Genomic DNA, 16,271 nt, shown 5'->3' with positions numbered 1-16,271 from the left:
TGATTATTCAAATTATTTATTTCTCAGATAACAGGATCCATTGGTGTTAGTAAAAATAAAGAAACAAACTCATAGACTATTGTTAGTACGAAATTATAATTATAAATTACTTAGAAACTAAAATGTCATGTACTTACGAGGCATCTCGTGCGGAATCATTGTCCGTACGAGATGCCTCAGTACAGGCGCTCTGTGGTCGTTTGCAACAACTCTCAGAATGCTGTTGCCACTACCCCGGAGCCTACTAACCAAAGATGCCACCTTTCTCCGCAAGACCGCATTAAAGCAGCTTGTATGGGATAGAGCAAACATTGCAGAGGCACTGCAGTACCGGGGTAGTCTCAACATCATCCTGAATACGTTGTTGTATTGGAAGCGAAGGGAATTCAGCGACCTTTGCGAACAGCTAAACCACAAGCCGCCCGTGTACAGACCCTGACAATACGCTTTAAAAAGCGTAATTTTTACTTGGTCCGTACAGCGGGCAAACCTGCGGGCCAGCATATTCCCGCGGACCGCCAAAGCCCTGCGTTCCCTCTCGACGTCGTCATCATATTTAAGGTCGTCGGCAAGTATATGTCCAAGGTATTTAAAATGAGACACCTGTTTTACACTCATGCCATTTAGCGAAATAGCTGGAAAATCGTATTTAGGATTAGTCGTAGTTTCAAATTTAAAAAGAAATAAATTCTGGAACTGTTAATATAAATTTACCTTTACCCTGTTGGCATATGGGTGAAAATTCAATACCATCAATATCTATTATTGCAAGTTACGACGTTTTGATAATATACTGAAATTTCAATCAATGTGCTGCCATCTAGCGGTTCATTGCTGAACGACGACGAATTATTAATTTAGTTCTCCAAAAAAGAAGCGTATTGCAGAGGTTAATAAAATAAGTCTTTCGGATGATGGAAATACCACCACGGATAATATTTTTGGTGCGGCTCAAAAATGATAATTTTTGCACTCCATAACAGTACAATAAGGCATTTTTCTGCAATTTTAGAGAATTTGCGCGAAAGAATGACACAACCATACCATATAAAGCGAAAATGGCTGACTGAGCTCAAATAGGTCTTTCGAGACCTATAGTTGGCACGCGTACGACGCTAACTAACCACTTCTACTGTATTTATTGTTCTATGGAAGTGACATTAGTTAGATTTATATAAAAATGTGTGTTAGTGAAAAATATTTGCGTTTTAGTTGATAACCACGCAGAGAACGATCGGTCTTATTCCTACTATAACTAACCGCGCACGGTTCGCGTACGAGTGTGATGGTATTTATTTTGGCAGAAAGCTGAGAATAACCTAATTAGGGGGTTTTCACAGAACCAAAGTTTTTGGTCTTATACTGTGGGGAAATTCAGTAGTCGTAGAAAGTGCGTTTCAGAAGAAGTGTGTTCAGGCGATCTGCGGTGCGTGGTTCGACAACAGCTGTAAACTGTTATTCAAAAAACTAAACATGCACGTGGGCAGTAGAGCAAAAATTATTAATCGTGAATGTTATTTTTTATTTTATTTTATTTTTTTAATCATTAATTATGAATCTTTTGCTATGGCATCGAGGTTCATAAACCTCGTGTAATTTATGAGAAAAACTGTTTCAACATGTGTATAATTATTACCAAATATACAATTAATATATAATAATACAATACAAATAATATACAATTGCCAAATTAAATCAAATTGTTGCAAGGACATACTTTTAAATTACAATTGATAAAATGGCTTTTGACACATTGCTTCTGTAGTAATAAAGAATACTTGGAATTTCCAAACATAAATTTACTTTAATTTGCAGTGCAATTAACAGTAGAAACCGAACATGAAATTAGTATTTGCACATCTTATAGTTGTTGCCATGTTACATGTTAATCCCGTAGATTTTCAACATTTGTTTACAAAACTACGTAGTTTACATCTGCATAATTTAAAACTAGTGTGGTTTTTGTATGCATACATTCATTAACCGGGTCAGTTCATGGGCCATGATCTTTGATGAAGACAATAACTGTTTGTTCATTTTAAATTAAAATCAGACACACGCTTGATCTGATGGTAAATGACGATGTAACCGACGATGGTACGCGTTTATATGTAAAGGAGAGAATTCGAAACGAGTTTATGCGATAGAAAAGCAAGATAGAACAAGCAACCAGTGGCCGTAGCATGGCAGTATATCGCATGCAATGTGTAATAAACCTCCCCGTAACATATTTATTTCAGTTGATACAGCTATGTTGCCATTATTTTTTCTTCTTGCGAATACTGAATCGGTAAGATACCGTAATATAATAATAACGAACTATCGTTGTACGTTTTGAAGAACAAGGATAACGATATGAATTATATACCTATCTTTGTCGTTTATTTTACATTATATTAGTTATTATTTACGTATTTCTTAATTATAGAGTAATCGTAATTACTCTTGTATATACAAATGTTCTCATCTTTTTCAATTATTTTATATATATTAATTTGTGGGTTTGTATTATTTATTTTTATCTCGTTTGTCGCGTTCTATTTTTACGTTGATAAAATTACTGTGCAGAACTGTCAAAATGTTTTAAAATCAGCTGTGACCTTGCGGCCATGTTTGGCATTGCGATATTCTTTCGCAGCCATTGGTCGAGGCGCTTGCGATGCGATAACAATATGACGTCACGGTGCTCGCTATGTTAGTTATTGTGATAAAATTTTAAAATAGCGGTTTTATTACTCGAATTTGACAGCTAAATGTGGATATAATAGCTTTATCGCGGCGGCATGCTACGGGGGCTAATCTGGCATACTTACGTATCATCAAAAGACTCGTCCATATCGTCAGAACTGTAGATAAAATCATTTTCCAACTCGTCTGTATTAAAATCACCAGCCAAATACATATCGTCCTTCAAACTGACCTTCTCCAGCTTATCTATAACATTGTAAACTTCTCTGTCTTCAAAAGGTTTGAAGTTCTCGAACTGTTTCCTCTTGCTGGTTTTGATGTTTTTCAGGTCGTTGACATTTTTACCAATATTTTCGTTGTTGTTTTTAGCTATTTCTTCGTATTTTTTTTGCAAATGATTCTGGTTGTTCCAGCTAGTTTCAGGTACGTCGGCTTCCTGGTGCCACGCTGTGTTTGGTGTTAAATCTTTTGCTGGCGATATTTTCTTTTTTCTACGGTTTTTGCGGCCCGAGTTGCGGCGTTTCGGCTTCTTTTCTGCGTCGGCTTTTGATTCTGAAAAAAGAAAAAACATACAGGACTCTTTTTTTTTTCTTTTTTTTACGGGACAAACATACACGACTTCTGGCTGATTGCAGAAAATTTTCAAGTTTTTCAAAAATGGTGCTGGCAAGCAAAACCCATTTAAAACCAATACTAATCACATATGTAACACTTTAGGGCTCATGAGAACAAAACAATGTAGTAAGGTTCTTTTCATACTGTTGCTTTTACTAACAATTTTTATCAAACTTCAAAAAAGGAGGTTCTCATCGCAACGTTGTTAACGATACAGATTTCTCGCACGCATCGGTATCGCGTTTGAATCGCGTTTACGCGCGTCATCTGCGAACACATAATATACCCCGTGTGTGTAGACTCTAACTGCTATATTCGTATAGCGCGCTAAATGCAAATTATTATGAAAATTTTTTATAGCGAGCCAAATTTCTTCGTGGTTATTTTATTGCGTCTCACCTGAATCACGTTTCATTTCAATATAGATCTCAATGTAGCTGCCATCTTTTACTAACAGCTCCGTGCTCAGCTGCGGCTCGCACAAGAAGGAAGATTCCTCAGGAAGAGTCTCACTCTTGCCCTGAGATCTGCGACCTCTCCTACGTCCTGGAAGAATAGTTTTAGTTACTTTTATCATTAATTAAGTAAAAGTATACCTTACATTACATACATTAACATACTACATTGCAAAATGTGAAGTGATCTAGGTTTTATTAGATTACAGTTCTAAACGTTTATTATAGTCAAAAATAGGGAACCACCATTAAAAATTATATTTATTTTAATTGTATTTTTCTGCTCGGTTATCCCTTTCGTCTACATTTTGGACATCTAATTAAAAACATCTCACACAGACTGACACTAACCACCGGATCGAGTTGCATAGCCCCAGGTACTCTCGACAGAACGTCACTACATACCACGGTTGGTACAAGAAGCCATCGAGATCACGAAGTACAAAACATTTAACCGTGATGATGGTTTTAAACTGTCCAGTGCATGGAATCCGGTCCTTAGTGCGTGCAGTAATAAAAACAAAAACACCTCGAGTTCAGTTTCGTGTGTGGATACAGTGAGTGTAGTTTGTGTAAAAAAAAGTGAGTGACAATGGTAACGCCACAACAAACCGCGATGAAGGTAGTCGTCGACAGCGTTAGAGGGTAGACAGAAATGTCTACTCTTAAAGCTGTCATCTGCCGCCGTCCAGTCAACCCGTGACCATGGAGCGTACAACCGTTCCGAAATATCGGGAAAATAAAAAGAAGTCATACCGTGGTAAGAAACCTGATATTAGTGATAATCATTTATTGTTATACATTTTCAAGAACAAGGACAACGATATGAAATTAGGTATATGAATGAATGCGATGAAACCAAAAATGTCGAGTTTTGTAGTTTCTGTTTTTACATATTTTACATTATATTAATTATTATTTACGTATTTCTAATTACTCTCGTGTACTGGACTGTAATAAAAGTGTTTTCCTCACCTTTTTCCAATAATTTATGTATATCAATTTGTTTGTTATTATTATTTCTTTTCATCTCGTTTGTCGCGCTCAACTTTTACGTTGATAAAATTACGTTGTTTCGCACTGTGTTTATCATTTGCAGTCGTTAGTCGCGGCAATCGCGATGACTCAAAAATGTGACGTCACGGTGCTCGCCATGTTAGGTATTGTGATAAAATTTTAAAATGCTGGTATATCACTCGAATTTGAGAGCTAAATGTTTATATAATAGCGTTATCGATGCGTTATGATGTTAGCAATTCATTAGGGCGCGCTTATTCGATACGAATTTCATAGTGTTCCGAGGAATTTAAATGTTGTTGCCTAGTAAATAGAATTCAGATTCGACAGTAATATATTATAATATATGTTTCCGGGCGCTTATTGTTTCAAATTAAGTTTCAGCACCGTGTGAAAAATATATACCTTTAGGCGCATCGCCTTTCTTCTTAACTTTATCCTGTTCCGGCTTTCGCTTGGCGGTCTTCTGCGCCCCGTCAGACGGGTCGAAGAGGCTTAAAAACGAGTCCATGCCCTGAAACAAAATAAAGTAACAATAATAATAAAATAACGCACACACTCAACATAGCCCCGCACTAGGGAAACCCCTGTGTCGCGGGTGCCATGGACAAGCATATAGCCAACCACAAATTCACGAGAGTAATAAATGAAGGCCACATAAATATTTCTCCAGGCCTTCTCGAACCTTGGACCTCTGCGTGGCAACCGTTCGGCCGTAATTTATTTTACAATATCAAGTGACAGGGCGAACAAGTCGTACGCCTGATGGTAAACTACACGCCTGTTAATAACAGTTGTAGCGCCACTGCCACTGCGCCCGTTACCCTGAGATATAAGTTGACAATTCCCATGTGCCGGAATGATGTAATGCTTGTCGGCTGAAATAGGTAACGTGGCAGTACTTCCCTGGACTAACTCTTTCATAAGTAACTTACTGTTATTGAATAAATATTTTCTGTATTACTTACGATTATATTACCCCATGACATTGTATTTCAAATTGTTACATCATGACATTGATAATAATTAAAGAAACAATTCTATTATATTTTCATTGAAAATTTTTCAGTTCACCTTGATAGTTAATAGCGACAAGAATGACATTGTTATTCGATTTATTTTTATCTGAATCTAGATTTCTTTTTATCAACGTTTTACGTAAGCACAAAACTGTCTTTGTCTTCATTTGTACATAAGTTATATTTAAAACTGATTCAAGTAACATTGAGACATGAGTATAGAAGCCATATTTTTTGGTTAGTAAATTTTTTTAAAGGTAAGGGTGCTGGTGAAATTATAGGCACATGGGACGGCGGTGGCGATGTCCCTCAAAATCATTGCTATGGGGGGACAAAATGACCAACACCTAATCTACCTACTGGGGCTGTGGGAGTCAAAATAACCGCTCTGACCATTGACTTACAAATAAATGGACGACGGGTCTAATACAAAAACCACGAAAAAAATGTCTCAAGTCAACCTATTTAAACGTAGTGACATGTAATGTCATCGCAGTACTGTCTAATTTTGCTTGCTTCGCTGTCAGTCGAACAAACGAAGACTAAAGCGTGAATGACGCTCTGTATACGATTTTAACGCCCTATAAGTTCGGACACTTTTTAGCGCGGACCCGACGTCCATATAATTGTAAGTCAATGGCTCCGACAGATGGAATTTTGCGATGCCCGTACGCGGCGCATGACTGGCGCGTCCCATATCGTCGCCTTAGAGTGAAAACCTAGCAATACGCGTTTTCACATAGTTCGTTTTTGCTGATTTTTGTTGAAGAAAAACTTTTATTGCTAAAATATATTATTAAAGTAATATAGTATCTGAAAGAGGTATAAATGCTAACTACAAACATTATTGCGAATATTTTACACCACATTTTTACCTTCGTCGAGATTTCACTCTATGACAACGATATGGACTTCTGTTGCCACTTGCTTTTAAGAATTTACGATGGCATACGCATTTTTCTAGAAGAAAAAAGATTTCGAGTAACAAAAAAATATTTTTTTTTTCTTTGAATTTAAAAGTTACAAACTGAGCAAAAAATGGTTAATAGAATACAAAAAATAAAAACATAGTTAACGTACAATCGGCGGCCTTATCGCTAGACAGCGACTTCTTTACAAATTATTATAGCGTACTACATATGTAATTATATTAATGTGAAATGTGAAAAGATGTATCTCAGTTTGAGGTAAAAATCAATGTAACATGTACTCGCCCGAACATTGTGACCCGCACGGCCTAAACGTAATGATTATTCCGTTTCGTTGGCGCCCCGGGTTGAAAATCCGGTACTAAAAAGTACTAAAAGAGACAAAGTAATGTAATATCGCGAAAAAAATTATATACAATATACAAATGAAACCAAAAACAAGCATATATGCCAATGTCATTTCTTTAACATTTTTAAAAATTCTAGCCGGCGACTGACGTGTTAATAAAAAATTAATGTTAAAGCGTGAAACACACATAGAGCGGGTGCGGGTCGGGTCGGAAGCGCGGCGGTTCTAATTCTGTGTATTTATATGGACGACAACACACCGAGCGCGGGCGCGGGACGGGAACACGCGTCCGCATTCGGTGTATTGTCGTCCAAACACGGAGTTAGAGCCGCCACACTCGCGACCCGATTAAAACGAAATAAGATAATCTGTAGAAAATATGTAAGTAGTATAAATTGAAATGTTCTTAAAAAAATTAATTAATAACTTTTGTAAATGTAATAAAAAACATTGAGTTGTTTGCATTAATATTAGACATAACTGGTTCATGCACAGACTAGATATAATGTCTGTTGGTTGATGGCTGTCCCATCTCAGTCAGCTGTGTGTGACCTTGGCGTGACCATGGGATCTGTAAAGGTCCCGAAACGTTGGCTATAGTTGGCGAAGATAGTTTCATTTCCTATATTCTACTTATATTATCAAAAATAACATTGGCTGAACCGAAATTGGCAAGGAAAGTGATATCTTGGCAAGGCCTGTAGTTTTGGTTAAAAAATGACATGTTTTAGAACTTCTGCCAAATACAACACTTACGCAACCTGTTACACAATTGTAGTAAACTCTACACAGGTAGGGTATTGTGTCCATCAACCGACTCGCCCCTCCGTTGGCGCGGGAGCCCTGGCGCAAGCTAGGGCGGCCGGGCGGCGTCGTGGTGAATGTTCACCGATCCCACGGCGCCGACTCAACCGGCGAGAGGGAAACCCGGGGGGGTTTTAGTGGGGTAGGCCCTCCAGTCTGGAGGGAGAGTCCCCACATAACCCCTGAGTCTCCCTGGGCTCAGGGGCATCCATAAAGATTTCCCCCCCGTCAAAAAAAAAAGCGTTTTATGTCCATCCTCCAGCACGAATGTATTATGGGCCTCTCTAAAAGCATTCCCAGGCGTCCAGATAAAGCTGGACATACTTAGGCATTTTGGAAGCGTGCCGGCCAAATTAGACAATGTCCAGCTTTTGTTAGGCTTTTATAAATTCACGAAGGTTTCAAGACTTCTGAATACAAAGCAATGGTTTTGAACCACCAAATACTACGAGGTTCCGGCATTGGGTAGAAATAGCCTTCGAATGCCAACTAGGGTTACACATGCCATGGAACGGATAAGATGCCTGTCCACCTCCGAAACTAATATTTTTCTGACGGGCATACGAATTTCTTTATTGGTATACCTAAGCCCTAGAAGGTAAAGACAAGCGAAGCTAAAAAAACCTTCAAATGAACTCCTAGTCGATGCCTGCAATGAACTGTATATAGCATTTAGCTTCTTCGAGAACCATTGGCATTTCCAGATAGTTGTGTATTTCGGAATTGCGACCGTACCAGGGTGCAGCAGTTAATATCCTGAGAATGTTATTTTGGGCTTTTGAAGGCTAAGTAAATTTGTTTTGCTGACTGTTAACCACAATTGTATCCCATAAGTCCAGATCAGTTTTATTACACTGTAGTACACTCTCAGCTTATTGCTTAGAGATAAGGTGGAAAAGTAAAGAAATCATTTAGTGTAATGTTTACTTTTAAACATGATATGATTTATAATATACATAAAAAAAGGATATATTTAAGTCAAAACGCAAAAAATGGTATTTTGACTTACGACTTATGTGTAAAAAAAAGAAATAAAAAACAAAATTGTAAAAAAAATGAAAAACTAATTTTGTGAAAAAAATAAAAATAAAATTGGAACAGGTGCAAAAATTAAGTTGGCAGTGTTCATTGGAGACATCGATTTACAACTTTCGAGTGGCTGTTCATCCCGTCACTTAATATTACAAAAAAAACATGTTTGTTGTAGCCCGAAACAAGTCACCATAACATTAATAATAGGACGCAAAACAAAGGTTGTTCCTGTGTTAAACTTCTCCAACATTTAAATATACTTTAATTCAGCATTGTGTTCTTCACAATCCCATATTTAAGAAGAGCATTATGCTTTCATTACCATCACAATAATAAACCATCATACAATATAGAACACACACATAGTTTCATTCTTGGATCAAAGTCAATGTTTTGTTTGTTACGTAATTAGTAAACAAAGAACACTGCCAAAATTTTACAGTAAACAATATAATCTTGTTGTTTGATTGCAAAAAGGTTGACATCGATTCCTTTTTTTATTTATTTAATACATTTTTAATTTCTATGATTAAAAAACCAAATACAGGTTTGTACAAGAAGTACCTACAGAATTATTTTGGTTTTCTTTAATTTGCGAAAAAATATTGCCATGATTTTTCTGAAATTATTCCACTAGTTTGTTATAATAGTTAATACAAATGCGGACGTGACATGCTGCAGTTTTAATTATTTAATTATATAAGTTTTAGTTCATTATAAATCGTGACGGTCTAGTGATGACCAGGAATATGACAACTGGATCCCAGGACTGTGAACATCTAGAAGTGACAAATTTAATCTTAAATGATGAGAAATAGTCACCAGCACATCAAGCTTTACACTTTTGTTCAAATATCGCCTCCTGGAAGAAGAATAGGATCTTCTTCTAGGGAACTAGATACCTGCAAGTGGGTGACATTGACTTATGGCCAACGTGATCATACGGGACGTATGCTTTGTGTGTGTGTGTTTTTGGCGGGAAAACAATCTGTGGCCGGTCTGGGCAAAGCAAATTTGTTCATTCAAAAAATATATAAAGCTAGCCCACCCGACTACACAAGATTAGTTCATATTTTAATGTTTGATCATTAAATATTTCAAATCCTTTTTTCAATTTTTAAATCATTATACATTTTGTAAAGTGTTTTATTTTTAAAACAATAATAAATTTACACGCATCTCTCCTTGAAAGAAAAAAATTATAGGCATGTTACTTATGACCAACAGAGGCTTCCCATTTGCATCATGGCCGAATCCAATCTCTGTTTAGGTTGAGATGGAATATTGTCAGCGATAGTGCAAATTCGCATATGTATGTATGATAGGTTAAAAGTATGTATCTACACCTAACCAAATTTTACAGGAGAGGGATTGAACGTCATTACTTTGTTATTTAAATGGATACAGCTTTCACTTTTGCACAGTAAGCATTAATTTATGTTGCCCACGGACTGATAACAATAGATTCCCGCAATTCACGCAAATTTGGTTGCCACGACATTTACGCGAATTTCATTTGGTGACTAAATTACCGAAATGGAGACTCATAATCAAATGCTATAGTCGTCACCAAAGAAGAGGCCAAATTTGACACATGTCATCACAACGTGAATAGGGAGGAGAACTAATCTTATCGGTAACCACATTAAATGATTTTCACAAGAAATCAATTCAAAATTTTATTGGGTGTGATTGTTTATATTATTTTTCGGTTCATTGCTTGTCAGTTCTAGATAGTACAATAAACATTTATTGAAACATTATACAGTTAAATATATTATATTTAAACGACAAGGTATTTTAAATGACAACCTTACTTGTTACATTTGCAGAGTTCACAAGGACTCTGAAGTTAAACAAAAGGCTTCTTAATTTAAATTTTTATTCAGTGTTATCAGAAGACAAGCCAAAATCGTCAGTTGAAGTAGTGTCACCAGTATAATTAATTTGATTTCAATTATATTGTCAATATTTATATATTTATCAAATCTTCTTTAATTAATTTTCTCGTTGCTCGAGTGCCGCTGGATTGATGGCAGTGTTTGCAAACAAAAGCAAAAAGAAATTCAAATCTGCATGGCTTTACAGCCATGAGTACGGGGTTGATTTAAATTTTTGTTTTAATATTTAATAAATAAATATTTTTTCCGAGGAATCAAAGTGATTTGGTGAAATTCGGCGATGAATTGGTTACAACACTATTATTTAAAATAAAATAGATTGAGGAGGTAACTGTTTTCAGGACGTTTCAGAGTAACTCAACATTGCATTATTTCTTGGAATTTGTGCGAAAACAGTACTTGAAATATGTTTTGACATATTGTATAGTGTGTTAATAAAATTTATGTATTTTTTTTAATTCAATAAGTTAATAATTGTTTGTTTATTGTTTCATTGACTATATTCAAAGTTACACCCTATAGATCTGCTTTAGCTGTCAAATTTGGCCTCTTATTTCTAGGGTCAGCGGACTAAAGCACATAAGTCAAAATCCAACATCATTCATTTACTACTTCATAAACTTCTAACTTTATTCTAGAGGTTATTTAAATTCCAACACTTAAAACAGCACAAAAAAATATATAATTGTATATTAACAAATGAAGCACTTTTTTTTAACTTATGTGCTTTAGTCTGCCGACCCTAGATTTGTTATTATTAGATAAATAATATTTGATGTTTGTTTGCGATTTGTGTGTGTGATCGACAACGTAGAGCTGCCATGGTCGGGTCGAGCTGAAAATCAGGGCTGAAATCACTACAAAGTGATTTCAGCATTTCCCTGAGCTCGTGTCCGTCACACACATATTTTAATTTTAATTTTTATTTTACATTATTTTTTTTTTTAAATAATTCATTAATTCAGTAAATTGCGTAATTATACATTGTTTATCCTCATTTCTGTAAATTATTATTATTATTACTTATAAAGTTTTTTTTTATTATTATTATTATTATTATGTGTGTGAAAATAAATGGTTTAAATGGTTTAAAAATTTGGTGACGACTAGTTATGTGTAATTGCACTATCTCATTGCCATTCCAGCCCGAACAGGACCTCTTTGGTGTTTAGTGGACAGATAGGTAGATTTATAAAGTAAAATGATGGCAATAATAAGAAAGGAATATTATGCAAGAATTTTTATGACTTAAAATGAAGATGGCTTCCTGATCTTGATTTGTACGTGAAGGGCTGATCACTCCAAAAGGGAAACACCCTTTGCCCAGCAACAGGACAAAATTATAAAGTAAAGTTTTACAATATTTTTTTCTGACTATTCTTCCTCATTTTTTAAGATATTTTTAACAATTTCAAATAACACCTTACTTTTGTATACCTAAAATCCCATAAAATAAGACTTTATCCATCATACAGGGAATCCTTGTATGAACGCCAGACTCTCACAATGGATGCTAAATGTTTTTTGCTAATAATACACCTTGCCTTTGTGAGAGTGAACAAAGTTATTATTGATTTGGCCGATTTTTGGAACTTTATACTTTAATTCCAAATTACCAATCTATTTTGAAAGCAAATTTTTCGAAAATGATGCAACAATTTTCAAAATATAAAGGATACATAAACTCTTGACATTTTATAGGAAGCTAGTAAAAGAGCGCGAAACATCCAAAACGTTTAAAAAAACTAAAATAGGCTGAATGTAAAGATTACAGATTGAAAAAATATTTATTTTTATTTTTTATTCTATAGAAAGCAAAGGACTTACAGAACAGCTGTTTGTGAGTTCAAGGTCACTTGTTCTATAGCTTCACTTGCCAACACAACGTTCAAACCGTGTCTGAATAAACACAATTGCACGTAACAAGGAACGATGCCAAATTATTAACACAAATGACGTAAATTAAGCTAAAAATTACACTTGTATACACAGAAACTATCAATGTTTATCACAGTCAAAAAAATCGACATCTATGACTAGTTAGTGAGTAATAATTATTGTTATTTCATCCGCATTATGAAACGGTATGAATTAATCATTAAAACAGTGTAATTGTTGTGAAATACATCAGGAATTTCACGAAGAAAAACTTGACATTTTAGTTCAAAATGATCACTTACAAAATGTCAATATTTTTACCGCTTGACTCTGAAGTATATAGCTATTTTTTTCTAACTCATGAGAGTTAATATGTTTTGTCTTTGTTGCTCATTCGAAAATCGTGCGAGAATTGGTACTATGAGTGCGCAAAATACTTTTTAATGTAATAAGTTGATAAGTCGATGTCATAAAAATTTGGTCCGAACGATGTCTTAATTCCTAAACCTAAGTTTTAAAAAACTTTTCTTTTTATTTATCCATTGAGCAACATTCACTTTCGAGTTTCTCTGACACCGAAATTATCCAATTTTTTAGCAAAATATTTAAGATACTATTGTGTAAAAAATAGACTAGTGTAATACATGACAAAAATTTGAAATTGTATTACAATGAAAACACGGAATCATATTTCGGACAATTTCTTAATTCATTTAAGTGCCACCTAGCGACGAACACTGAAAATACAGCTGTATTACTTTAGTTTTTTCATACACAGATAGATGGCGCCACATAATTTTCGTTTGATGATATTGTAATTTAGCTCTGAGAATATCTGTGTGTACCTACTTCTATAAAACAATTCTTTTTCTTATCATTGTAATTGTAAATTCCATACCTAAAAAGTATTGAAAAGCAAATGTTAAAGCATTACATGAAAAATTAACTTACGAAAATAGAGCACTATTTTTTTCTTCACAAAATGTTAGAAAAAACGTGACGGTCGTCCTAATAAAAACTTTCAAATTTAAATTCAACTCTAAAATATTTTATTTCATAGGTAAGTAAACTACAAAACAAATCGACCCACTGATTGTAATTAAACAATAAATTACCATGGACCATAAGTCAAGAGAATTGCTAATTTTCATACAAGAAGAGGGTGATCTACTGGAGATCTTCTTGTGTACCTACGCCTCTCACTTTTGGAGTGAAGCTATAGAAGGGCATGGTGAAGCCATTGCAGTGTCTTTAGATATTTCTAACGCCTTTGACAGGGTCTGGCACGCAAGCCTTTTAAGCGAGCTTCCCTCTTTTGGGCTTCCCACTGACCTTTGCGATTGGATCTCGGATTTCTTCGAGTGGTCTTAGAAGGCTACTCTTTCGAACATCGGGCGATAGAGACTCAGTGTTCTGTACTGTCCGCAACCCCCTTTCTGCTGCATATAAATGATATTTTGGATCCAGGCACTTTTGAGTACGCTGATGACAGCACAGCTGTGGACAGGTACTTGACCAATGCAAGGGTCAGTGGAGAAGAAATCCAGTATTGTTGAGAGTCCATGGTTAGTCGTTTAAATTTGAGACTTAAGGCAGTCTCCGATTGGAGCGATGCCAATCTTGTCAAATTTAATGCTACCAAAACGCAGGCGTGTCTTTTTTTCCACTAAACGGAGTCCCTTTCACCGGACTTTTCGTGATATATCCATACCGCTAGCCGACTGTCTTCACCTACTTGGAATGGACCTGTCGTCCAATCTGAACTTCGGCAGATACATTGAATCTATGACCAAAAATGCAGCCAGGAACCTTGGCATCCTTTCCAAAGCAAGGCGTTACTTCACACCGGGACAGTTGCTTCAGCTGTACCAAGCACAAGTCCGGTCGTGTATGGAGTACTGCTGTCACTTATGGGATGGCTCTGTTAAATACCAACTGGCCACCTTGGATTTAATAGACAAGCGTGCTAAGAGGCTCATAGGTGACTCGGAATTAGTAGAGACGAAGCTGTAGAACCTTAAAAACCGCTGTAGATTTGCGAGTTTATCGGTATTCTACAGGATATATCACGGAGAGTGTGCGATGGTATTGCATAATTTGATTCCGCCTTCCCCTTTCCATTATGGGGGGACTAGACGTGGGTTGGGGTTCCACCCCTATGTTGTAGATTTGCCCGGAACCGCGCGAAGCGTTTCGATTCCCTGCCTGCAGACTTGTTCCCCGAACGCTATAACTTGAACCTTTTCAAAGCGAGAGTGAATATGCATTATTCAGGTGTGCATGCTACATCCTCGACCTCATCGCTATTTTCCATCAGGTGAGATGGACGTCAAATGCGCACTTATATGAATATTAAAAAAAACTACAGCTATCGTAACTCTGAAAAAGGTCAAAATTCCGTCCGTCATATCTAGATGGCACTGATCATTCGCTTGGAAGTAGTTCAATATAAATGTCCGTATATATGAATCAATTCCTCTTTAATATGAAATTTAGGAAATCAGTTTTGTTTTCCATACAATATTATTGAAAGACAGAATCATTAGCTGGAATTGTTTTCTGAACTTTGACAAATATTGGTATCAATAAGATGGCATTGTGTGTCACAAAGTAATTTATAAATTAACGCTTGCTGATGTGGGTAGATGGCGCTAATCCTGAACAAAATTAAAGAATAGCCAGCACCATCCATAAAAATCTTGGCAAAAAGCGCCATCTAGTCGATATGTTTATTATCACTAGAAATTAAAGTAGCGCTGGTAAATTGAGTAGTCCACTTGCAAACAGCGCTAAGTGACATTTTTAATGATTTTTTAGTCAATGACGTGTAATGGATCAGTATTTTAAATATTTCAACAATACAGTGCCAAAACTTGGTATATCCTGAACAAATCAGTGTCATAATTTTTGACTACTTTTTCATAATTTTACACTTGCAAAAGTTGCCATTTTGTCGTCAACCTGCAAACGGTGCTTTAATCAGTATAAAGTCGTGCAAAATCCGTTATTTTGTTTGGTATTTATTATTTTGTCATCCGATAGGTCCCTCGTGTTCATTTATAAAAAAATTGATCGTCAAACATTTCGGAAAAGATTGGTTTACATAGGAAATTCTTGATATGTATATTACTCATATTATCGGGCAAGTACAATCAAATGTGACCGAAGAAGAAATGACAGAATGAAGATACATTGATGGTCGACGACGTGGATATAAGAGTCTAAAGGAAAATTAAAAATATATTCAAGTTGTATTTTTTTACTATCGTTATAACAAAACTAGTTATCATTTAAGATTACTGTTTTCTATGTTCAATGAAAATAAAGTAAAAAGTTAAATACAGTGATTTTGTTTCTTCATATTGTTTCTCTCTTTTTTATCACCATTTTCAGATAATTAAAAAAGTACCATTTAATAATCCGTTTCCGGAACGATAATTTTTATTTACTTTTTTTTTATATCCACGCACAAAACGCACGAAACGACTACTTTGTTATTGTAAAACAAATTATTAACAAAAATAGCTATTTGGTACTCGTCGCGACATCTGGTGTACCAAGACGTACTAAATACCCGGCTATAT

The 16,271-nt window shown here is 35.5% G+C and overlaps 1 protein-coding gene across 1 annotated transcript; it reads right to left on the bottom strand.

Moving 5' to 3' along the window:
* Positions 1–2,641: 2,641 nt before the first annotated feature.
* On the bottom strand, positions 2,642–5,367 carry LOC113234272. Its single transcript, XM_026469572.1, has 3 exons — positions 5,181–5,367; positions 3,703–3,849; positions 2,642–3,240 (listed from the first exon to the last, which is right to left on the bottom strand). The coding sequence occupies exons 1-3, from the start codon at positions 5,284–5,286 to the stop codon at positions 2,810–2,812; spliced, it is 684 nt and encodes a 227-aa protein (XP_026325357.1). The 5' UTR covers positions 5,287–5,367; the 3' UTR covers positions 2,642–2,809.
* Positions 5,368–16,271: the final 10,904 nt, after the last annotated feature.

Source organism: Hyposmocoma kahamanoa, unplaced genomic scaffold, assembly GCF_003589595.1.
Source record: "Hyposmocoma kahamanoa isolate Upper Pololo Valley unplaced genomic scaffold, ASM358959v1 82, whole genome shotgun sequence".
NCBI classification, from domain to species: Eukaryota; Metazoa; Arthropoda; class Insecta; order Lepidoptera; family Cosmopterigidae; genus Hyposmocoma; species Hyposmocoma kahamanoa.
Note: the sequence above shows the minus strand (reverse complement) of the source record. Positions and strands in the feature narration are given on the sequence as shown.

Bases quoted from the DNA above. Each gene is read 5' to 3' on its own strand.
- LOC113234272 (XM_026469572.1), bottom strand. From the start codon at position 5,286: ATGGACTCGTTTTTAAGCCTCTTCGACCCGTCTGACGGGGCGCAGAAG. The intron at 3,850-5,180 runs GTATATATTTTT...CTATTCTTCCAG, and splicing joins GAAAGGCGATGCGCCTAAAG to GACGTAGGAGAGGTCGCAGA. The intron at 3,241-3,702 runs GTGAGACGCAAT...TTCTTTTTTCAG, and splicing joins TGAAATGAAACGTGATTCAG to AATCAAAAGCCGACGCAGAA.